This window comes from Gobio gobio (genome assembly GCF_949357685.1).
Source record: "Gobio gobio genome assembly, chromosome: 9".
In the NCBI taxonomy this organism is placed as follows: Eukaryota; Metazoa; Chordata; class Actinopteri; order Cypriniformes; family Gobionidae; genus Gobio; species Gobio gobio.
This window is the reverse complement of record NC_137115.1, coordinates 40,022,497-40,048,684: the sequence shown is the minus strand read 5'-3', so window position 1 is coordinate 40,048,684 and position 26,188 is coordinate 40,022,497. Positions and strand designations below refer to the sequence as shown.

The 26,188-nt window shown below is 37.3% G+C and overlaps 1 protein-coding gene across 3 annotated transcripts in view; it reads left to right on the top strand.

Moving 5' to 3' along the window:
• Window positions 1-6,296: 6,296 nt before the first annotated feature.
• The window catches only part of mtss1la (MTSS I-BAR domain containing 2a), a 33,394-nt gene continuing 13,502 nt past the window's right edge, over window positions 6,297-26,188 (top strand). Inside the window, exons 1-4 of one of the 3 annotated variants that reach the window (XM_079825542.1) lie at window positions 6,297-6,575; window positions 6,695-6,777; window positions 12,010-12,071; window positions 12,801-12,874. In XM_079825542.1, the coding sequence (XP_079681668.1) occupies window positions 6,542-6,575; window positions 6,695-6,777; window positions 12,010-12,071; window positions 12,801-12,874 (253 nt within the window). In that variant the 5' untranslated portion in view covers window positions 6,297-6,541. Of the gene's footprint in view, window positions 6,576-6,687; window positions 6,778-12,009; window positions 12,072-12,800; window positions 12,875-26,188 lie in introns of those variants that run through there. The other 2 variants (XM_079825543.1, XM_079825544.1) reach the window with 2 other exon arrangements.

Here is a 26,188-nt window from a genome sequence, read left to right as displayed (position 1 = left end):
CAATTTAATGTGTACATTTTTTTTTTAATTATTTATTTTACTTACCCCGACATTTAGATGTTTAACCCTTAAACGCATATCTCGGGTCTTTAGCGTCATTCACTACCCTCCTCCTCATTAATTTTTTTAAGTCAAGTATTCCTTAGTAATAGTGACTTAAGTATATAGCCTGCCTTCTTAGTATTCCTCAATCAATTAAAAAAATGACCAGCACTTAAAAAGAATCACAAGCTGAAGTGTTGTACAATACATGAAGACTTTATAAAGCTTTATAGACAGATAGGTTGATAATCTGGAAGATGAATTCTTCAAACTGTGGTACAAGAGGATGTGCTGGTCCTTCAAGAGTCACTCTCAACCTATCTGTCGATAAAGCCTATGAAAAACAAGAAAGTCTTCTGAATAAGGTCAAAATACCGGCGAGATCATAGAAATATATACGTAGATTCCTCATTCGACCGGGGGCGAGGGCACTAATGAGGCATTTATGTATATATCAATGACCGCGCCGGTATTTTTACCTTATTCGCAGGAAGTTATGGCATTCTGGAGAGCTGATGACATTCGTCTGATATGAGGTGAAATAATAGCATAAATACTGCTCGGTTTCTTGCAGAAACCGATCGTTTCATGTAGAATTGGACCCCATTCACATGCATTATACGACTGACAGACGGCAACGGTTGGAGTTAAAAATCTTAATTTGTGTTCTACTGAAGTAACAAAGACACCTACATCTTGGATGCCTTGGGGGTAAGCAGAAAAACATCAAATTTGAAAATTCTGTCATCATTTACTCACCCTCAAACCTGTATGAGTTTCTTTGTTCTGCTGAACACAAAAGAAGATATTTTGAAGAATGTTTGTAACCAAGCAGATAGAGCAACCATCTATAGAAAAATAAAAAAAACTATGGTAGTCAATGGTTGCTCTATCTGCTTTGTTACAAACATTCTTCAAAATATCTTCTTTTGTGTTCAGCAGAACAAAGAAACTCATACAGGTTTGGAATAACTTGAGGGTGAGTAAATGATGACAGAATTTTCATTTTTGGGTGAACTATCCCTTTAATTCTTAATTCTTTTGCAGGTAACATACGTCTTTTCTTCGCCACCTGTTTTTGTCTGACCCTGCTGACCCAATGAGCATTTCACAGTCCAATGGTCATGCCTTAACTGTAATGTCTAGTATTGCATTAGTATTGTATCCTTCTTATGGGCATTTCATAATTTTGAGTTAAATCTCTTTTTTTGCCTCATTTTATCTGTAAAAGAAAACGTGCCTAATGAAGTGCAATAATGATTGGCGAAACATTCAAGCATTCAAGGGTTAAATATTTCAGTGTTTAATTGCCTACCTCTCATCTTGGTAAAACACTGTCTATCATTCTCTGTTGCTTCATGCTCTCTGCATATTTTACAATCTGTTTACTTTCTCTGTCTGTCTCTTTCACAAGCACAGGGAGATGCACGTGCCTCCTTGCTATTTAGCAGATCTTCATGAATCCTTTGGCTTAGCGGGCTGCGCAAGAGGAAATTCCACTGGCTCAAATGTTCTCAGTAAAGGCCCCAGCGTGGATCAAGGACCCGGAATCCCTGGAACCCACTGACTCCTCTGCAGGGACAGCGAGGGGCCGTGACGGTGCCACAGATGGTTCTCCTCCAGTCAGTAGACAGACTATGGTTAGAATGGTATTTTAAATATCACCATGCTCATAAAAATAACCAAAACATATGTGCTTGATCTTAAGAAGTTTATACTTGCCATTCGTTGCTTGTTTTCATTCCACATCATAATTCTGTTGATAATAAAGGAAAGCTGAGAGTGATCCCATCACAGATTATAAAGTATCAGCACTGTTTTTAGAAATGATCTAGTGCAGAATACGCTCTCTGTTCCGTCTTTTTCATTTGTGAGGGTCCTACAGGTTCTCTGACGGACTGTATGTGTGGTAGTATCATCTGAAAGGCCCTAGAGAGCCATAAGAGCTGTACTTGACTGAAAAACTTCAAGCTCCCATTCTGGCTTGACCAAACCTGTCAACGTTATGAGGTTTACAGCTGCCTAAGGTCGGAGGTGGTTCCTTGACTTTATCTTTTTGGAGGAATTTAGCTGTTTTAAAGAACAGAATGTTCCTGGTTGTAAGTGAGGTAAGAGTAACACAACAACAACATCCTCCTCATTTGGAAAAGTTCTGGGGGGCTTTTAGATTTCTTTAGCACTACTCCAGGAAATTGTGGTCGCAGTTTCACTGTGGTCAGTTATATGCAGTTGGCTCATTTATTATAACTGTATATCAAAACAGCTTTTAAGTGGTTCACCCGACATTTGTTCATTTGTCTGGAGAGTACTTTGTTATTGCTGGAATTCCGTTTTAGAATACATAGATGCTACTTGTTGCAGTCTATGTGAAGTTCTTGATTTTTTTTGTTTTGTTTTTTTGTGTGTCGTGAACTGTTGAGCCAAAAATTATAATTGTCCAAGCATGAATGAATATGAAAATTAGAAATACACTTAAATATTGTATTTTATTTACAATTATAGGGCTATATACACACTACTGTTAAAAAGTTTGGGGTCAGATTGTTTTAAAGCGTTCATTAAGCAAGGTTGAATTAAATTGATCATAAGATACAGTAAAAACATTGGTACAAAAGATTTAAGTTTCAAATAAATGCTGTTCTTTGGAATGTTATGTTCATCAAAGAAACTTGAAATAATGTATTACTGTTTCCACAAAAATATTACGCAGCACATTTTCAACAGAGGTTTGCAATTTAGGCCGGAGCATTGTCTTGTTGAAAACAAAACATCTGATCATTCCTATCAACTTTTCATTTCTGGGAAGCAAGCCATTCAGCAATATTCTCCTGTACTACACAGCATTAAATGACATTTTACACTTTCACAGTGAAGTTCCTCACAAATACCATCAGCTAAAAAGGCTCAACACACAATGCCACCTCTTGCTCCATGCTTCACTGTGAGATGCATTTATTATTATATTTCTCCGCAGATTTTCGAACACCGCTCTGAAGTATCACCATGGAACTCATGTTTCACTGCGGTTCATCACTCCACACACAGCTTCCCATATTCTGCCAAAAACTTCATTTAATTTCATGACCAATAATAAGCTTTTTTTTTGGCCCAGGAGTGTGTACACATTCATTTACTATGCTACATCTAACATAATACTTACTATTCTAATAGCACATAAAAGATAAACAGGACAGTCTTTTTAATTTTAAATTAAATGAGCATTTTTGAAATGTTGTAACCCTATCATGCCGCGATCATATCCCACTGCATTCTGTGGTCATGCTAATTGTAAATGATCTGGTTCCTGTATTAAGTGCTTTTGTAGACACTGTGATGGAAAACTGTGGCTCAAAGTCAGAAAGTGTTTATTTGGGACCCTCTCCTTCTATTTCTCAACCACAAGGTTACATAACTATAAGCACTTGCATAACATCTTTTTTTTTTAGAATTTGAGGAAGGTAAATCAGAATTTTATGGTCAAATGGCTGTGTACCTGCATATGGCAACAGTATGTAGGAGATATGCTTGTAGAGATGGCCAGTTAAAGACAGACGGATTTATGATATGCTGTGCAGTAGAGGGTTGTGATGAATCATTGTGGCCACTTTGTTCATTTAACTCTCGCGGGACAGTGTCCAGCAAGGTCAAGATTTGGGACACTTTGCCCAATGCAGTTAAATTGCAGTTTAGGAATTCCATCAAGATCACTTTTATTTGCCCTTTGTATTTTTTTCTGATATTTTGACAGGTGTTTTTCATACTGGTGTCACACCGCAGGATGTATGTGAAAAGTTGATTCAAATGGTACCACTATAGGTAAAAAGGGTAAAGTGGTATTTTACTTAAAGGGTTACTTCAGTGATTTAGCCTTAAGCTTTGTATCAGTAGAAACCCGGTAGTATATTCAAATTGTGGTACTTTCCCCCCTCATATCCCCCTGAGACGAGAGAATTATGCATTTTATTTCTGGAAAAAATCCTGCGATGATGCAAATATCGTCATTTTGCATCATCTGAGGATTTTTGGCCAGAGGCTAGAGACTACAGGAGCTAGTTCCGCATGTTTTCAACCCGCCCACAGGGGAGGGATCTCACTCGCAGAATGTAAATGCGCACGCCCGCTGCCGCTCGGCAGTTTCAACTTTTTAATGAATTCCTATGAAAGTTTAGCTTCCACATGCGATCTGATAACTCGCCAGACTGGACACGCGCAGAGAATGACTGCCGCGCTTACCTCAGCTCTGCTCAGCTCTTCTCTCGTGATGAATGAAATCTGACTCCTGCTGCGTTTCTGCCGTGCCTTTCCTTCGGCTCACTCACACTTTATTGAAAAGACACATTCAGTTTTTAATTGTAGTGTCTATTCTCTAACTGAACAAAATGATTTTATTACTATGAATATCAAAACGACGTGGGGCGGTGCTGTGGTGGGCAAGTGATAACCAATAGCCGTGGCTTTGGGAGTGGCCTCGTAGGGCAGCGAAGCAAGTGCATTCTGGGAGTTGTTGTCTTTCATCCACATGAGACAAAAATACATTTTCTGTCTTTTCTCAGTCTAGAAGGCACCAAATTCAAACATTTCATCAAACATCACATTTATACAACCCCAAATCAGAAAAAGTTGGGACAGTATGGAAACCGCAAATAAAATAAAAAAAAGATTTCTAAATTTACTTTGACTTGTATTTCATTGCAGACAATATTAACACAAAATATTTCATGTTTTGTCTGGTCAACTTCATGTCATTTGTAAATATGCATCCTTTCCTGTCATTCAGACCTCCAACACATTTAAAAAAAAGTTGGGACAGGAGCAATTTAGGGCTAGTAATGAGGTAAAATGGTTAAATAATGATGTGATTTGAAACAGGTGATGTCAACAGGTGATTTTAATTATGATTTGGTACAAAAGCAGCATCCAAGAAAGGTCTAATCCTTTAGGAGCAAAGATGGGCCGAGGATCGCCAGTTTGCCAACAAATACGTGAGAAAATTATTGAAATGTTTAAAAACAATTTTCCTCAAAGAAAGATAGGAAGAGATTTGGATATTTCACATTCAACAGTGCATAACATAATTAAAAGATTCAAGGAATCTGGAGGAATTTCAGTGCATAAAGGACAAGGGCGCAAGCCTAAGCTGAACAACCGTGATCTCCGATCCCTCAGGCGGCACTGCATCAAGAATCGTCATTCATCTATAAGCGATATCACCACATGGGCTCAGGACTACTTTGGCAAACCTTTGTCAAGTACCACAATGCGTAGTTACATCCACAAATGCCAGTTAAAACTGTCCTGTGCCAAAAGGAAGCCCTATGTTAACAGTGAAGCACCGTCGACTTCTCTGGGCTCGGAGAATGTGTGGCGCATTTTGAAGCACAAAATGCAACAACGAAGACCCCGTAGTGTTGCCCACCTTAAGACTTGTTTGCAGGAAGATTGGGACGAAATTACACCTGAAACACTTCATCACTTGGTGTCTTCAGTCTCTAAACGTCTTTTAAGTGTTGTGAAAAGGAATGGCAACATTACAAAGTGGTAAATACTTTACTGTCCCAACTTTTTTTGAAATGTGTTGCAGGTCTGAAAGACAGGAATGGATGCATATTTACAAATTACATGAAGTTGACTAGACAAAACATGAAATATTTTGTGTTCATGTTGTCTGCAATGAAATACAAGTCAAAGTAAAATTAGAAATCACTTCTTTTTTTTTTTTTGCGTTTTCATACTGTCCCAACTTTTTCTGATTTGGGGTTGTACTACATAAATGACATAAATACACATTCATCTTCCCAGCGCTGAAGTGCCCCTTTAATCATCATAATCATTATTGTTAAGTCAGAATTTATTTCATTTACTAGATTTTTTTCTTCAAATATATATATATATATATATATATATATATATATATATATATATATATATATATATATATATATATATATATATATATATATATATATATATATATATATATATTTGTAGTGACAGTTAAAGGGTTAAAAAAAAGTGCACTGTCCATTTAATGGCCTGCAGTGGCAGCTGTGCTGTCACTAACTTTGTCCCTGCCACACAAAGACACATTAAAGCTACTTTAAAGGACCACTATTCAATTGTCCTCTCTCTCTACACACACACACACACACACACACCAACTTGCCATATGTCTACCCCTAAGCCCCGCCCCCAGTCCCAAAGATCCCGCCCACCAACCTGGGGGATCGAATATCACGTCCGTCTTTCGCTGCATCACTCGACTCCTTCTTTCATCCTAAAATCGCAGTTACAGCGTCAGTGTTTAAGCCGAAACCTCTCGTCCACGCGGATCTGACAGCACAGATTGTTAGTATGATACCCCAATCGTCATCTGTATCCTAGACCGGGGGTTGGGAGGGGAGAATCAGATCTTTTGACCCCAGCCATCATTCCCTGGATAACGGGCACCGAGCCACCCGACAGCCTCAATTGTTGTTTCCTTTTTGCCGACATCTGCTGCATGTTGCTCACATTTGCATCCGAAGCAACAAGAGGTCTGTATTAGGGTGTGATGGAACACTTTCATCTCAATCCCTGAAGAAGAAATCTGCTTATTTGGATCTGAACATTTAATCTATTCTGTTCATTCACTGAGCGTATAATAACAATCAAGGGCTTGGTGACATGATGGAGAGTGTGGAGAAGGAGTGCGGCGCTCTGGGTGGATTGTTTCAGGCGATCGTCAACGATATGAAGGTACCTACCAGCACTGTTTTATTGATGCAGATATTTAGCAAAAAAAGATGGTTGTGTTTTACTGCCTTTGTTTTCATTAGAGGTCCAGCTGCCTGCACCACTGATGCTGTGATTAATGACATGGGGTCTCAGCATGGAGGGCTTTGTTGTGAAATGAGAATTGAACCCTTTTGTAGATGTCTGTAGAATCTTTTATGTGTTAAAGCACATTTTTGTGCATTCCATTCGAGGTAAATACAAATAATAGACCTACGTAAAAGACGTAAACGAGAGAGAAATGTTTTTTTCCCTCTCAGAAAATAGGTCTAGTTAGGGGCTTAGTTAGAAATGATCAAAATTCTTAAGAATTTATCTTTTCTCTAAAAATATAGGGGGTTTATATGAAGCATGGGCACCACCCACTTGTCCAGGCTTGAACAGAAATGTAAAATTATGTTTTGATAGTCAAGTGTTTTACTATGTGAACTAGCTGTCTGTTCTGTTATTGCATGTGTAGAGGCTCATATGTTTCAATTTGACATCATATAATCCCATTTTAACCCAATTAATTTGACTTGACATACTCGCCATTTACAGATTTGAAAATTGTGCACTAAAAGTCTGCCTAGCTATTAGTTGTCCAACGACCAAATTTACCACTATTTTGGACTCGAGTCAGAATATCTCTCTATCATATTGATGATTTCTGAAAGCAATGTTAATGTGCAAGGATTATGCATGGCTCATAAAGAGATATAATGCATCAGTGAGCTTAAATGTGGAGCTCAGCTAAAATCTCGCTTGCTCAGAGCCTTGTTGTGATTTTCATTGAAGAAAAAAGAATCAATAACAGCTTTTATGCGTCTTTTTGTAAGTAATACAGTATGTAGAATATTGACATTCATACATTTAGAAAAGCATTACATTTATTTTTGTCAGAAGATAAAAATTTGTAATATAGAAACTCATTCTAATTATGCAACATTTGGGGAGTAATTGATTTAGATATTACAGTGGCTAACCTAATATCAATAAGAGATATTCAATTACATGCCATATAAATATTGGATTTCTTTATTTGCGCTATTCTCATTCATTTATTTCTTTTCTTTGCACTATTTTTTGACCCACATATCTTGTTAAGAAGAAACATTAATGAAGACAAGGCAAAATCTTATGTTATTGTGTGAAACGTCTAATGTCATTAAAATCACACACAAAAATAAGGTTAAAAATGTTGTTGAAAGATCCAAGGAATTTGCGCATTTGTGTAAATAAACTTAATTTAATCTCTTCCCCTGTAACATTGAAACCTCTCATGGCCGTCTCTCAGATATGATCTCCTTTTCCTACAGCTATTTGCACTTTTTTTTTTTTCTGGACTGCTTTCCAGCCTGTTGCGTTGCTGAAGCAGAACCCTGTGGTTGTACGTACTGTTCCATAAATGGTTTCCATGTTCTCATGCGGCTCCAGTAGTGAATGTTATTGCTGAAAGTTGGCGTTTGAGTGAAGTTCAGTGGCCAGATGCCAGATCTGGAGTTCATATATTGAGAACGGCTTCAGACTTGGCACAGGACCAACCGTGGCAATGTTCAGCTTGTTTGACATGCAGTATATCAGCACTTGTAAAGAGGGTGCAGCTCCGTGTTGTAATGTCAGAGATGATGTGAGTAGGTAGGGCAAACTCCTCTTCGGAAATTAGCATATTGTAGCATTTCTCTACTCAGTGATTTCACTTGGCAGACCAAGGTCTATAAAACAGTTTACAGCTGTGGCCAAAGGTTTATGACAGCTATTTTTGTTGGAATAAAATGAAATGAAAACACAGAAACAGGCTTTTTTTTTAACTTCCAAAATAAAAACTAAGAATACAACTAATATTGAATTAAATACGTAATAATAATTATACTCATCAGTTTAAAAACTAATATTGTATTAAATGCATAATAATAATTATACTCATCAGTTTAAAAAATGTCTTGCTAACACTGTATTTTGATGGTCCACTTTAGACATTCTACTACTAACTTTAAGTAACTTTGCACCTACATGTCAACTAACTCTCATTAAAGTATTAGTAAACTGTCTGCTTAATATCTGCTAACACTTTATTTTGATGCTCCCACAACAGACATTCTAACTTTGCAACTACATTTCATCTTATTCTACTTACCCAAAGCCTAACACCTAACCCTAACCTAACAGTCTACTAAAAGGTCAGCTATTTGACTTGGCATGTAGTTGCAAAGCTACTTACAGTTATTAGAATGTATAAAATAGACCATCGTAATAAAGTGTAACCCAGTTTATTGTATTTTTTTTCCCAAGACGTTCAAACGTTTTGGTGTTTGTTTGTTTTTAGCTTTTGGGTTGTGACTGTGATAGCCTCCATGAATACAGATCAACTCAAAGGTTGATATGAAAAATTGACCATACAAATAACATCATTAAGGTCAGTTTCATTCTTTGGTTGAAATGTTAGGACTTTCTGTCATCTTGTTTAATGTGTTCATTGGCCACAGGAACTTGCATGGAGCCTAGGAAATAACCACAGCATTTGGCCTTTCTTCAAAGTTTTGTCACCGATTCCAATCGCAATACGATTCTTCTTTCATCAAAAAAGAGCAAGACGTTGATATATGAATGTTTTATTAGGAAATTCCCATTTTATCCTGGTTTCTAACTAATACTGGAGTTCCTGATTAGTTACGATCTTATTCCGATTCAAAAGCTCTCAATTTGATTTTGATGTGATTTAATATCAGTTTGTAAGTTTGTCATTATAATATTAGCCTACATTTTAAAACTTCAGATACATTACATTTACAACTTTATTGTACAATATCTCAATCAGACAAAATGACCCAGTATGTTAGACTAAGTTTAAACCTGAGATAATGAAAATATTTTTTTTAGATCTAAAAAAAGGAAGACTGTTATAACAACATGCTATGTTTTCTGATTAAAATATGATAAGATGATCATATTATTGAATTAAGTTATTGTCTATTACGGCCCATAAGTGAATGGATCACAGCATCTGCAGACGGTTCTCAACCTGCAACAACCTTATTTGTTCATCAGTTTTAATCTCAATCTCCTTGTTTCTTTCTTGTTGCCTAAAAGCTAATCAACCACGTGTGGGTTTTAAATTTACCTGGCTTTGGCTGTTTAGAGGAGTTGGCGGAGTATGTCAAGATACACTCTAAAAAATGCTGGGTTAAAAATAATCCAAGTTGGGTTGAAAATGGACTAACCCAGCAATTGGGTTGTTTTAACCTAGCATTTGGGTTGTTTTAACCAAGCGGTTGGGTTAAATGTTTGCTTAAAACAACCCAATCGCTGGGTTAAAACAACCCAATTGCTGGGTTAGTCCATTTTCAACCCAACTTGGGTTATTTTTAACCCAGCATTTTTTTAGAGAATAATTATTCTTATTGTATGCATTTATGTACACTACCGTTCAAAGGTTTGGGGTCAGTAAGTTTTTTAAGAAATACTTTTATTCAGCAAGGACGCATTAAATGGATCAAAAATGATAGTAAAGACTATTACATTGTTATAAATGATAGGCTACATTGTTATATATTTAAAATAATATTAACAATATAAAATAATATATATTATTCTATTGAACCTTTTATTCATAAAATAATCCAACTGTGATAATATTAAGAAATGGTGAACATCAAATCAGCATATTAGAATGATTTCTGAAGGATCATGTGACACTGAAGACTGGAGTAATGATGCTGAAAATTCAGCTTTGCTATCACAGGAATAAATTACATGGGTTGCACTTAATTTTACAGTATGTGCACTTACATGTACTTACAGTGCACTTAAGAAAGTACTAGTTAATATTAGGTAACTGCATGGGTTAAGGTTAGGTTTAGGGGTAGGTTTTGTGATAACTATAATAAGTGCATAGAATGTATATGGGGAACAGGACTGTAAAATAAAGTGCTTACCATAACATGTAATAATATATTACATGCAGCCTTAGGTAAGCATATGAGATTTCTTTTGAAGCTTTAAAAAAACTCTTACCAAACATGTGTATGGTAGTGCAGATTGTGTGTAACTCAGGATGTAATTTTAGGTGCACAGTGGGCAGCGGAGCAGAATTAAGTTTTCTTCCAAAACACAAGAAAGCCTAGCTTCCAACATCAACAAACGACTCCCTAGCTTTAATTTTTTAAAGAAATAATAAGAAACCACTGCTTACAGTAGATATCTCAGGTATTCTACCATGTGGCTAGTGTCTTTCCATCTTTAGTGGTTCTGTCAGTAAACCCGATGCCAGAATATGCAGTTTTTTGACAGGTTTTTAACACAAATGTCTATAGAGACAGAGGATTTTCAGACAGATACAGAGACCATGCAAAACAACCTTATTTCAACCTCTCCAGTTTCCTAACAAGAGCTGTCAGCACAGTTTTAAAAAGATTGCTCTTTCCTGTCTTTACACATTTCAGTCTATTAAAGACAGAGTTTCTCTTGAATTGATCCAGTGTGAAAGCCTGATGCCTTTGATGATTTTTCATTTGTTTTGTATAAAAGATGCATCTTGGATTGTGAAAATAATTATTATTTTGGAATTAAAATCTTTTTCATTCTTTTACAGTTTTACTGTTGTTTACCAGTGTTGCTGGTTGAGTTAGAGGGATATTTCACACAGAAATGAAAATTCTGTCCTCATTTACTCACCCTCATGTCGCTCCAAACCTGTATTGTTGGTGGTTTTGGCGCCCATTGACTTCCATTGTATGAAAAAAACAAAAACAAAAAAAACAACACTGAGACATTTTTCAAAATATCCTCTTATGTTTCAAAGAAGTAAGTAAGACATACAGGTTTGGAACAGCATGAGAGTGAGAAAATGATTTTAATTTTTTGGTGAACCATCCCTTTAAGAAGCCTATTGTGAGGACACCAGCATCCTATGTTGGGGAACAACATATGCTGTTTTTTTATACAGCGTAGGAAGCTATGATGACAGACAGGGTCAGCACACCTGGATGAAATTTAGCCTGTGTTTCTATCGAGAATGTTCTTCTAAAACAGATGGAAGAGTGTCATAACTGTTTGTATTCAACGAGACATCTGGTCCTCATCTGAAGTGCTTTGCGCTCTCTTTGTGGTACATGGAGTTCTGAAGGTGTCTGTGTTGGGGTACCTGTATGTGTGCAGTTTGGTTTTGAGGTTTATGTCCTTACTAACTCTCTTATATGTGTCTCTTCCTTCCTGTAGTACTCATACCCAGTGTGGGAAGACTTCATTGCAAAGGCCACAAAACTACATTCCCAACTAAGGTAATTTAACACTTCAGACGTCCTTTTATTGATTATTTCTTTGATCTTTGTGGAGATTTTGATGCTCACATTTTAGACCTTATTCACCGTAGCGCCATCTTTAACGGGAATTAAAGTGAGGATGTGAGGGATAGACATAAATTTTTTCTTTTAATTGTGCTGTTACTTAATGTGTTTTTGGATTGTTCTTCTGACAAAACACTGCAAACATATCTTTCTGAGAAATTTCAGTAGACAAAAAACCCCTGACAATTTGAACAGTGGAAAATGATTAGTCATCTTGGAGCTTTATACAGCTTTTTACAGGGGATGGCATTGAAAACATGGTAAGTCTATGCCTCACAGCCCCACTTTCATACCTGTCATGGCACTGCTCTGAGTAAGGTCTATAGGCCCTGTCCCAAATGTCACCCTCAACCCTTGCGGTCGATATTTTGATGCACGAGGTGTTGGGTAATAGTCCACATCAGTGTGGAATCGACTAAAAATCGAATAGCCCACGTGAGCACCCTTCTGAATCATAAAATGACATACGGTACACCCTAAGGTCTCATGGACTCGCACAAGCAAAGGCCATGAGACCACAAGTCCACATCAAGCCCTCCATTCGAGCCTGAATCTGCATTTTCAAGAAGTGAATCAGATTGATTTTCAACAGGTCTGCCTTCTGTTCTTAATCAGCGCTGGCGCTGATGACTATAAATGTTTTGCTGTTTACTCCCTTCACAGAACCACAGTGTTGGCGGCTTCAGCGTTCCTTGATACTTTTCAGAAGGTGGCAGACATGGCAACCAACACGAGAGGTACATTTTTCAGTAAAAAAAAACATTTTTGGGTTGCAGAAGGTTGTTGACGGTGTTTTGGGAGACTATAACAAACTTTTGCATAGTCAGATGGCACAATTACATTCCAGAATACGCCATTGGAAGGATGCTGGAAGTGGGGCCGCACAATTGCACGAATTGCGATCACAATTATTGTGATCACAATTTAAAATGCAATAAAAAGTTCCAGCTTTGCTGTGCTTGTTTGTAGGGCTGGACAATCTTTCCAACATTTTGTGATTATATATTAATGTGGCTATTAAAGGAATAGCTGTCACAAAAGTCCACTGAGGCGAGTTGCTTTGAGAACCCATGTGCAGTTTATTTACAAAAACGTGACGGATACAAAATACAAAAATAAACAAAGATGTGGCTTAACGATGAACATGAAGTTAAACTCACCAACAGCAGTAACGGGGAACAAAGCTAGACAAAGGAACAATGGGAACGCGAGGGCAATATATACACACGGACTAATGATTAACAAGAAACACGTGAGCATGATCAAAACATTGAACCATTGAGAAAACAGGGCACATGACAGAAAAACCAATAGGTGTGTACAGTCGCCACATGCAGTTGGGGAGGAGCTGAGAACACTTTCTGCTTCTGCTTTACCACATACAAAGTGAAATAAACGCAGTATTTGTCAAATACACTGAAGTTTCAGAGACATTTTCATTCAATACTTTACATTGCTTAAATACAGCCTCTGTTTGTACAAGAATAACGTTCAGCTTACTATTCAAATACCAATGAAGTGTGGTCTACGTTTTTTTATCAATTTTATTTTGATAAACATGAAAAGAGGCTTTACTGTTATAAAAAATAGATTTGTGAGCATTAGTAGAACTTAAGGTTTTAGTACAAACACGAAAAACACGTGATTGCTGTCATGCGATGAATCCGGCCAATCGTGGAACAGCTGTGTCGTCATGAGAGCCCGTGTGAACCAGCCGTCTGCTCTCGAATCGCTCACGTGGTACTTTGATGGCATACGTCACAGTCATGTGGCGTCACCGCTGTCTGAAGTCTGTGACTAAATTTTAAACGGCATGCACTGCTTCAAGTCAGCCGCCGATCGGTCTGAGCAGCACTGTATGAAGTCGAACAAACCTCATAACACATGAGACTAGGGAAGCACATGACATGATCACACGAGGACAAGGGAATCACATGACAAACAGGAACCATGACTGTGACAATTACAAAATAAAAGACATAAAAACATGAATGTGAACCAATTCTTCTTTTAGCCAAACCCAATCGGGATTATATTAAGTAATATCCTGGCTCTTTCCAGCGTTGTAATTGCATTGAATAGTGCCCGAGTGTTTAAAAAAGCGCATCCATCCATCATAAAAGTAATCCATATGACTCCAGTGAGTTAATAAATGCCTTCTGAAGCGAAGCGATGGGTTTTGTAAGAAAAATATCCATATTTAAAACTTAATAAACAATAATCACTGGCTTCCTTCAATGGGCGTACATGTGTTGACGAGAGAGTTACGTGGTTTTTGCGTAAGCTTAGTTGAGAGCATCTATTCTCACCTAAGCTTGCGTTATGCCTATGTCATACTTCCTACGTCAGGTCAGAGGTCACCCTTCCGCCGGAACGCAACTTTCTTATGATTCGTGATTCGTTCAATGGAATAATATATTATTAATATTATTTTAAATATATAACAATGTAGCCTATCATTTATAACAATGTAATAGTCTTTACTATCACTTTTGATCCAAGCCAGTGATTCGTTTATGTTATTTTTCTTACAAAAACCCATCACTTCACTTCAGAAGGTATTTATTAACCCACTGGAGTCGAATGGATTACTTTTTTGATGGATGGATGCGCTTTTTGGAGCTTCAAAAACTCAGGCACTATTCACTGCCATTACAAAGTTTATTATTTAATATAACTCAGATTATGTTCAGCTGAACAAAAAAAGTAATACACACCTAGGATGGCTTGAGGGTGAGTAAATTGTGGGATAATTTTCATTTTTGGGTGAACTGTTCCTTTGAATAAAAATAAAAAAATGCAGGGAGCCCTTAAAATGCTTCTCTTTTGTTGATGAGCGCTTCTCGTTACAAGTACACGAAGATGGTTGGCACATGCTGCGTTTGCAAATGCTCTTTGGAGTGACCCAAACTCAGATCAGATGCAGAGATTTGTGTAGAGCAGCATTTACTGTGAACCAAGCTGTTCTGAGACACTGAAAACACCAGATCGTGAGATGCTCATGTGTAAGAGCACAGTGCTGCGCTTCACTCTGAAGCATGAGGCATATTATTGTGATTTTGTTTTAATTTCAATTAATCGTGCAACCCTAGTTGAAGGTCATACTTAAATACGAATACAGCAGAAAGTTCACTTTGGGTTTGTTCTGATAACTAGGAAATGGCTCGAGAGTCATATTTCATCATAGTTTAATTCTGCTTATAGCCTGGCTGCTATTGGATCTCTGAAACCGAATCCTTCCTGTGCCATTAAAATCCTCTAGTTTCTGCCTGCAGGGACCAGACAAGGCCAAACAAATCTAGTTTTCATCAACACGGTTAAATGATGTGGGTCAGGCGTAGCTGTCGGCCTGGAGCTGAGTTACTCATTTGTATCTGTCTTGTAAATTGCACCATATGTACACAAGCGCTGAATGCACTGGATCTTTATATCCCATGTAGTGTGCGTGGGTTTGTGTGTATTAGCTTGTGTTCACCGACCAGCCACAATAGACAAAAGGGACGGTTGCTATTGGCTACCAAAATCTGCAAGGTTACAGCACTACCTTTCAGAGACCAGACAGAGATAAAAGCTCTTGTTTTAAAGATCTGCTTAGTGTGGGAGAGAAATGATGATGGAATCGTTTTTTTTTACACATTGGATTATGATCTATGATTCATAAGTTTGCTTTGGGGTTAGACAGGCGTGGTTATACGTGAACTTGGGAAATAAATATAATGGATTGAAGATATATATTAGGGCTGTCAAACGATTAATTGCGATTAATCGCATCCAAAATAAAAGTTTGTGTTTACATAATATATGTGTGTGTACTGTGTATAATTATGATGTATATTTGAATTTGAATACACATACATAAATGTATATATTTAAGAAAAGTTATATATTTTAGTTATATTTAAGGCAAGTTATATATTTATATAATATATAAATAAAAATTGTTTTCTCAAATATATACATGCATGTGTGTATTTATATATACATAATAATTATACACAGTACACAAATATTATGTAAACACAAACTTGTATTTTGGATGTTTAGTCGCGATTAATCGTTTGACAGATATTACATTTTGAAAAATACATTTTGTAAAAATAAACAAATAAGTAAAGAAAACAATACATTTTGTAGTACTTTATATTTTGGTGTTTAAAAAGTATGTTTCTTAAGCCACATACCTGCATATTTAGCATATTCCTACAGTTATTGTAACTGGTTAAGAATGGTACTCTTGCTGTGATAAGAAATTAAAAGAAAGACTATAGACTAGAGTCTATGGAGACAAACTATATCACATTTGATTTAGTTTCAGTCTAGTAAAGGCAAATGCAAACCTATCCACCTTCACCCTTCTGCCCAGTTCAGATCATTACCAGATGCCAGTGAACCAGATTGATTCCATTTGTCCTGCGGGAGCGCTTTGTTCTGCACCGGACCTCAAACATACAGCACTGGCATAAATTAGTTCAGTGAACTATCAATACTTTTAGTAGATAGCTGTCACTGGAGCATTTTCACCTCTGACCTTGTCTGGTCGTTTATGACTTTGCGTTGATAGAAAAGTTGTACTATATACCATAATGTATCAAATGATTTTCAAAGAAAAGAATTCATTACAAGCTCTTCACCTTTATTTAATTCTTTTTTTAGTTTTTTTTTTGGTTTCCAGTAGCTCCACACTGAAATGTTATCTACTCTACACCAATGAGAGGGCAGTATATAATCCATGGTATTAAGTGTCAGCAACAGTAGGCATGCGTTCTCTTTGAATTAGGGACAGGCTGGGGGCACTGGCACAGCTGGAGATCTCGCTAAAACACTGACATCAGACGGATTCTCGTCTCACTGGCTTCCAGTGACATACATTCTTCCCCCCATCACCCCAGTTAGCCGGCCCATAATCACGCACAGTCCAGAGAGTCATATTAACTAACGACCACAGCCTTTCAGTGACCTGAACATGTAAAGCGTTTAAATATAAGTGAATCGCATCACTTTACAGTAAGGTTCATTTTGTTTATGCAGGTATCCTGAACTAACATGAACAATTTGTTCATATTCATAAAAAATTGCATTCAAAATGCAAAACAAACATCATTAAAAAAATCTGAATATTATGAATAATAATATTACATATAATACTGAATAATATAATATAATTTATTAGGGCTGTCAATCGATTAATCGTAAATAATCGCGATTAATCACATCCAAAAATTGTTCATTGTTAATTCATGTTTATTCAAAATACATTAGTGTTAATGTGAACTTATACAACTTTAAATGGTAGTAGCTAGCCTATATGCAACAGTAAAAGTAGAAATTTAATAAATACTGTGATTTTTTTTATTTTATGAACACAAAGTCATGAACATGAACACACTACCTTGCTGAAAAATCCAGACAATAAAACAGCATGAATTCCATGTTGGTCCTTGCTGGTTTATGTTGGTTAGAGCTGGTATAGTGCTTGTCAAGCTGGTGGACTAGCATAGTCATGCTGTTCCCAAGCAAAACTGAGCTGGTTTGCTGGTCCACCACCAACAAACAAGCACCCCATGCTGGTCTCAGCATGCAAAGCATACCTTAGCAATGCTGGATTTTTTAGGAGGGTATTGAGGTCTCATCACCTTTCAACTAAGTGGAGGGAAATTGTGCCATACATGCATTGAAGTATTTGTCAAGGAAAAGTCAGTTTAAGTTGAGTGTTTGTAGGCTTGTGAATACGAATACAGGGAACATCAATATGGAAGGAAATAACATACTGCAACTCTCTCTCTCTCTCTCTCTCTCTCTCTCTCTCTCTCTCTCTCTCATACCTTTCTCTTCTATTATGACTCTCTGCCTTTGATTACAAAGGAGTCCAGCAGTCTGGCTTGTTTGTGATCTTTATAGTCATGGCGTCATGGTCAGCGTTTTTTATAGAGCAGATGTGGGCAGTCTATTAGAGCACGTGTTAGACAGGCGTGGAAGTGTTTGATGTCTGTGTTTGACTTGCATTTTGGATGTCTGGCCTCTAAGAATAGCTGCATTTGCTTACATTCACTTCCAGTGATGAATGCTGGAAGAGGGATGTTTACTGGAACACAAGTCAAATGATACATGCTTCGTTCATCTAGTTCTTTATTAGCACATTTAAGTCACATGTGTTTATTTGATGTCAGCGCTTGCACCCGGCATTGCACCACCCCATAGTGATTTAGTTGTGTAAGTGTATAGTTAGTCCTGTGGGTAATTTCTTATGTTTTGAGAGACGCACCATGGGAGATGGTCACAAACCTCTCTATCATGGGATTGGAGTGAGGTGTGTTTTAATGATGGCTCTTGGGTCTATATTTGTGTGTTTTCCATCTACGCTGATGACAGGCTCTTCTCAGCGTATGTATACTGTATGAGTGTGTATGTCTATACAAGCAAGGAGCTTGGAGGCGATTTCCCCCGGCTTGCAGTGGCGAGGCAGAAATGTGTAATCCTCTTTACCTTGTTCTGACACACAGACTGAGTTTGTGCATGTTAGTGTGAGTGTGTGTCAGTGGGACGCAGTGGGCTGCTAATCTTCCCTGCAGCTCTGGACTGGCAGATGGCATGTATCCGTGCCAGCCATCTGGAGTGTGGGGCATGGGCAAGAATTTGCCTTACTTGGCACTGGAGATTATACCGTCAGATTCACACTTGCTACATTTCACCCTTTTTTATTAACTCACCTTTTTATCAGGTCTGTGGATCCTCAAACAGCTCCAAAGTGTTTTATTAAGCACTTAGAATTTGTTCATACGTGGTCATTATCTTTGCTAAAATGTGTTTGTTATTTGTATACTGATTATATGTAGATTCACCCTTTGAATATAATATATATATAACAAAACATTGCTGTGTAAATACATATTAACAGTAAGGAAATGGATTTAGAATCTCAAATTACTACAATTATTCAGTAATAAAAAGTGCAAATGGTCACATGAAACTACCCAGTTTTTTTGGCCATGTACTATGGCAACACCACCGTTTTTTGGTCATTCATCAATGGGTTGCCATGGATTTTTGTTTTTGGACATCTGAGATAGTTATACCATGGTTTTATTGACATGTATCATATGTACATGAAAATGGTAATCATTCAGTACCATGATGATATTATCTTTCAAACCTGCTAAATGGGGAAACTGTAATGTTCGACAAAATGAAGAACCAACAGATGTTAAATCCAACTTCTGTCCTTCATTATTTGTCTTTAGTAAAAGCAAGCACTCATTTTACATCATTGAATGCCTCTTATGACAGTCTTTACCACAAATATTTTTCAGAGGAAAGCTGGTATGCATTTAGAAGCTTCCATAATCGTTTGAAGCCAAGCACAGATGAATGGAAACAATATAACAATATAAAGTATTAAAAGAAAGGAACACTATGTTCTACATCCTGATGAAAAGAGAGTTGTTGTTGAAAAAACTGAAAGATAGAAAACAGGTAAGAATAAACAGAGGGTAGAGTATTGAATATCAAGATGAGAGAAAAAGTTAGAACTTATGATTTTTATATATATATATATATATATATATATATATATATAGATATATACATACACACATATACAATTTAAGTGTTTTTTTTGTGTGAAAAATTTATTTACTGAGCAAAAGTGACAGTAAATAAATGTATAATGTTACAGAAGATTTCTGTTTACAATAAAAAAACATATTTTGAAGTTTCTATGCATCAACATTTTCATCATTTCATGTGACACTGAAGACAGGAGTAATATTGCTGAAAATTGCTATCACAGGAATAAATTACATTTTAAAATATATATTAAAATAGAAAACAGTTATTTTAGATGTTAATAATATTTCAGTATGTTTCAGTATTCAGTATTTTTGCTAAAATAAATGCATCCTTGGTGAACAAAATTTGTGTGGATGACTTGTAATTTTACAAATAAGTCATAAGATTAATTATTTATAATAATTTAAATTATTAAACACACACACAACAAAATGTGTTCAAGTGTCCCCAAAAGCTCAGGAACGCACGTACACGACTCAGCGATGGAAAAGAAGCTGAGGAATAGCAGCCAGGGAAAAGTAACTGATGTTGTTATCTCCAACTCACGCCTGACCGAACTACTGTCAACCTTAATAGAGAGACAGATGGACAGAGAGAAAGGGAGAGAGACAGACAGAGAGGAGGGGTCTCTATTATGTCTGTTTTGGTAAAATGTGTGACTGTGTTTTTGCTGGAGCTATAATGTGAAGCACATCTGGCGAGGAGGACTGTGGAGTATTTTTAGCTGCACTGCTTTATCCCCCAGACAGGAAGTCTTATACAGGCTGTAAACACACATGCGCACACTCACACTAAGCCATACGCACACACGGGCATCCTTAATGTCCCCTCCATAAGGAGAGAGGAGAGAGTCCTGGGAAGTCTGGAGTAATTGAGAACAGATAGAGTGAAGGCAGGGGGCCAAATTCAGCTTTGCTGTCATTGGTCTTCCTGTCTCTTGTCTCGTTCCATGTACTCGTGCTAGATTGAACGTGTGAGAGTGTCTTTGTTTGACATTGAGTTCTTCTGTTTATCAGTCTGCTGGTTTATTAGATCGTTATGTAACCCTCAGGAACTTTCACAGACATCTTCAGGCGTCTAAAAACGTGAGAATAGGGAAAAGCTGTGCACGTGTTTGTTTTTATTCATGTGAATTTATGTTGGGGGTTACTGCTGAGTTATGTGGATGTGTTGTTTATATGAAGCATTGAGTATCTCAGCACTTCATGCTCTCTGTGACCTTACACAAAAGTGGCCCCAAAAAGACATTTCTTAAATGGAAAGTGAATCCTCATTCATAGCCCCATGTACTTTTCTAATGTGATGCATTTCTGAGTGAAACTAGATATTCGGTGAGGAAAAATCAAGCGGCAACCTCCCCCAGTTTCTCTTGAAGCCAATACGGAAGTGCCTTAAACTGCAATTCATCGACTGGCTGCTAGAGACAGGCTCCAGAAGGGAGCAGAATCTCATTGAGCTCCATGTTAAAATGCCCAACTTTACAGCAGAAAAACAAATGTTTACAGCGTGGTACAAATTGTGGTTTTGGTCTATACGGCTAATTTTGCCCTTCATGACAACTGTGAGGGGGGTGATTTTTTTTTATAACTCATTCATTTAAATTATATTAAGCCTTAAAGTTCTGCATAATTAAGGGCATGGCTACTTGGGTGATAGGTGGATTGCCGTTTGTCTGCTGTCTGTTAGCCAGCCAGCCATCACGTCACCTCAACTCCGCCCACGTCCCGCCTCTTTGCCCATTTTCAGTTATCCGGGAGTGACGTGCTGCCAAGATGGCAACGGCCGACTTTGAGGCTTCAAAACTGCTCTTCAGAAACCTATGGGTGACGTCACGGACACTACGTCCATATTTTTTTACAGTCTATGGGAAAAATGTAGGGAAAGACTTGTTTATCCATCAGGACTTTATTGGAGAGTCACAGAATGAAGACTTTGAATGAATGTGAGTTTGCTAAAAATGGCTACACTGAAATGAACTTGTCAGTTATTTTAAGTGCATTTCTATATTGGCTAATCGAAATCATGGTTTCTGGTTTAAACCGGTTTTGTTCTGCGTTGAAATAAATCACAAGAATCTATTTTGTCTAAATGGTATTTTCACTTGACATCACATTGTTGATGTGCAGAACACATTCTGGCAAGCTTTACTGACTGCAGAAATTGTTTTTTGACTTTTTTTTCTTGTTTGTTTGTTTTTTACATTACAGAAAATATGATGCATACTTTTTTTTTTAAAAGCATCACAATAAATATTAAGGTCTTTTGATTTTGTCCAACATTTAAATCAAGTAAATTACAGTAAATAACAAAATTCTACCATTATATTAAGAATCCCGAAAATTTAAGATAAACTAATCATTTTGGTTGTAACAAATTAGAGTATTTTTTATTTTATTTGGTCCAATACATTTTTTTTTTTCAGTATAAAAAATAGCTAACATTATATCGCATGCAGCCTATAGTGACATTAGTGGAAAAAATCAAACTGTTATTTTGTGATGAAAGATTATTTGGAATAATGTGCAATGCTGAATCATTCACAAAAAGACCAAGAATGTGCATTATCACAAGTAAATACTGATTTATTTTTTACTTTAATGTTGCTTAGCAAATTAAAGCCTTTCCACAATGTGTGACGTTTCAAAGGATCATGCGATAATGTTTGTTGTAGTTAATGGTAACAATTTACAATAAGGTTCCAGTAAGAACTAACAATAGAAAAATACTTTTAAAGCATTTATTAATTTGTTCATTTTCAACATTTACTGATACATTATTAAAATCAAAAGTTAATCTGTTAATATTATTTGATGGACCTGAGTTAACAATGAACAGTTGTATTCATATTAGCATTAACAAATGATTAACAAACTCTGTTATAAACATATTGATCATTGTTAGTTAATGCATTATCTAACTTTAACAAAGGGGATTGTTAACATTTTAGATTAGGGGACAAATATTTACTATTAATCAGTAGCTTATTAGCATGCATATTACTAGCATATTGGCTGTTTATTAGTATAAAGCACATATTAATGCCTTATTCTGCATTACCATATTCTAGGTCCCTTAACCCTACACCATACCTAAACATAAGCAGTAATTATTGAGGGAAAACTCCTAGTTAATAGTGAATGTGTTCCCTAATCTAAAGTGTAAAATCAGGGGATTTTATAGATATATGCAGTTTGCTTGAAGAAGAACTTTCACAGTGAGCTGCTGGGAGACCAAGGAGAGATAAGACCATGAATTATCTTGTTTGACTCTCTCACGACTGTTGCAATGCCAGCCATTCACAGGCTCTGTTAAGAGTGTGTGCCAACCACTTCTGCACCTGCACACATATTCATTCAGAGAGAGAGCGAGAGAGAGAGAGGGCTCGTCTGAGAGGCCTGTGTCCACTGCTTCTCAGTTCAGATGGCACATCATGGCAGTGAAGGCCGTTACTTTATCTGAAATTATCTGAAATCTGATGTTTTGACTGAAATAATGTTAATGTTAAGGTTGCATTTAGTTGTTTCCACATTGAGGTGGCTAAAACAAACTCTATTTACTTTCTTAATGCACATTCCTCGTGTTATTGTGAACAATTTACTATGCACGTTATTCTTAAAAACAAAAAATCATGCTTGTAGTTGTGCAATAAGTTGCTCTGCCTATAAAATAATTTTCATTTTCTCAGCTGAGGCAGGGCCGTAACCACCATAGGAATTGAGGGGGACAAATCCCCCCCCAATAATTGGAAATGGCCAAATTGATATTTCTTAACGCTGCTTACCATTACGCACTGCTCTGTTTGTTGTTAGAATGGCAGACAGTTAAAAAATGGACATCAATGTCAATGTCTTCAATGTCAAAATGATAGCCAATCAGATCAAAGAAGGCGGGGCTTAATGTTTACTGAAGGTGAGTGTGAATTCTAGCGCGCCGCTTTTCGTTTTTACAATAAAAGAGTGTGTTCCTGGTAAGATATAAGTAGCTAAACATTTAATATCTGACAACTGTTTTACGATGGATAAGTTTAACGACCCACAGTAACATACAGTGATGCAATCTACTCTTTTTTTTAATGTTTTTTTGTCATTTTTAATAAAAAATATTTTATAATTTAATTATGTCATTCATAATTGAATGTGACGAGACAAGAAACTTTTTTCCCCGTCATTTTTGACATATTAGACATACAAACAAGTGTGAATGTGTGCATATTTTTCAAAAAATTAATTCACAACTAGGCTATAATCAGACCTTGTACTTCTTTTACCGTTCCTGTTTCTTCTTTATTCCCTTAAATCCCTTTTAATAATTTCATTATTTAATTTCTCTAAATAAAAAAAACCCCTCTCAAAAAAAACTACTTTGGTCTCCCCCAATGTTCAAGACATGGTTACGGCTTAGAGCTTTGAAATGACATGAGGGTGAGTAAACCACAATAAAATGAACTATCTCTTTAAATAGCCATTGATCACACGAGTAGTTCCTCAAGGGTTCACAGATCTGTTAAATAGCTTCCCAGCCGTGGGCAGGTGTTGGAGGCAGTGAGAGTCTGACTGAATGGAGCATCTGAAGCCTCTGGGTCACGTGATCTGAAGGAAGGTTGTGGGAGTCGCGTGTGTCCGGTCAGGGTGGGAGGCAAGGGGACTCCTGGATACAGGAAGTCTCTGAACGCTTTCAGGATGGAGCTGTCAGCTGATCCCTCAGGGGAAGGGAAGAGGATGCTGGCAGGTGTGTGAGTGTGTGTGTGTGTGTTTGTGTAGCATATCATTTTGACTGTAGCAGTGACGTTGAGAAGGTCTGTTTTTGAGATATAAAAAAACCCTTCGTTTGTGAGCTAAAGTGCAGCTGTGAATTTTGCACTGAGCCATGCAAATGTGTGTGTATACTGGTTTGACCTACATTATGAGGACCAAACGTCCTCTTTATTCAGGGACATTATAGAGACATCTCAATGTCCTCAATTCAAATCGTAATTCATAATTCAAATTTCAAAATGCAGAATGTTGTCTGCGATGGGTAGGTTTAAGGGTTAGAGGCTAGAAGAACTCATTAGCTCAGTATTCACCAAATGTCCCCACAAGGATAGGAATACCAGTAATTTTTGACCTTGTGGGGAAATGTTTTGGTCCCCATGTGGAAAACAGCTTTAAATCATATGAAATGTGTGTGTGTATGTGTGTGTGGGAGCAAATCAACTCAGGGACAGCTCTGTTATGTCTTAACACCAGTAGCGTTGAACTTGATTTGCCTTGCTGAAGACCTTTGAGAATAGGATATGAGACGTGCGTGCTCTTGGACAAGCACACTGTGTACTGACAGTAGGCTCTCTCAGCAGACAGACACTATGGGATGGACCTATGGGTCTGTGCCAAATGGGATACACAGGGAGTTTTTTTTTTTTTTGCCAATATCATTTCCTGAGTACAGCTCTTCAGGCCGAGGATTCAGGTGGCTGATCTTTACCCTTCCTTTCTTCTTACTGTCACCTGCTTTGGCCACTGTTCAATCTGTCAGTGTCCCACCCAATGGGACAAACTGAAAAACTGTTTTGAAGAAATTTAAAAGCTTAAAAATCTTCACATTTTTACTTTACTCATATTTGAAGTCGGAGGCTGTTTGTTTTGAGGGTTTTCAGTTCTGGTGTTTCAGTACTTGTGTGTGTGTTTCATTGTGTGTGTCTGTGTTTGTATGTGTGTGTGGTTAGGAGGGCAGGTTATTGGCGGCCTCTCCCATTCTCTCCTGTAATAATGGTGTTTAGGAAACATGAGCAGACAGGAAAGGCAGATACAGAGTGGAAGAATGGAGGGATATCCCTTTACCGGGTTCCCTCCTTTTCCCTTTGGACCTGGATGGAGAGATGGAGAGTGCGGCAGTGCTGTTCTTCTGGGCTGCTCCTATTTCTTATTGCACACACACACACACACACACACACACACACACACACACACACACACACACACACACACACACACACACACACACACACACACACACACACACACACACACACACACACACACACACACACGTTTGTTTTTGTGAAATGTGAGGACATTCCATAGGCGTAATGGTTTTTATACCGTACAAACGGTATTTTCCATCCCCTTACACTGCCCCTGCCCCTAAACCTAACCCTCACAGGAGACTGTGCAGTTCACTTTCTGTGAAAAAAACCTAATTCTGTGTGATTTATAAGCATTTTGAAAAGTGAGGACATGGGGAATCTCCTCATATTTCACCCTCTTTTTGTAATACCTATGTCATACCCATGTCATTATACACATTTGTGTCCTGATATTTCATGAAAACATGCCCACACACACACACACACACACACACACACACACACACACACACACACACACACACACACACACACACACACACACACACACACACACACACACACACACACACACACACACACACACACACACACACACACACACACACACACACACACTTCTTTTAAAACTTGGTGTAAT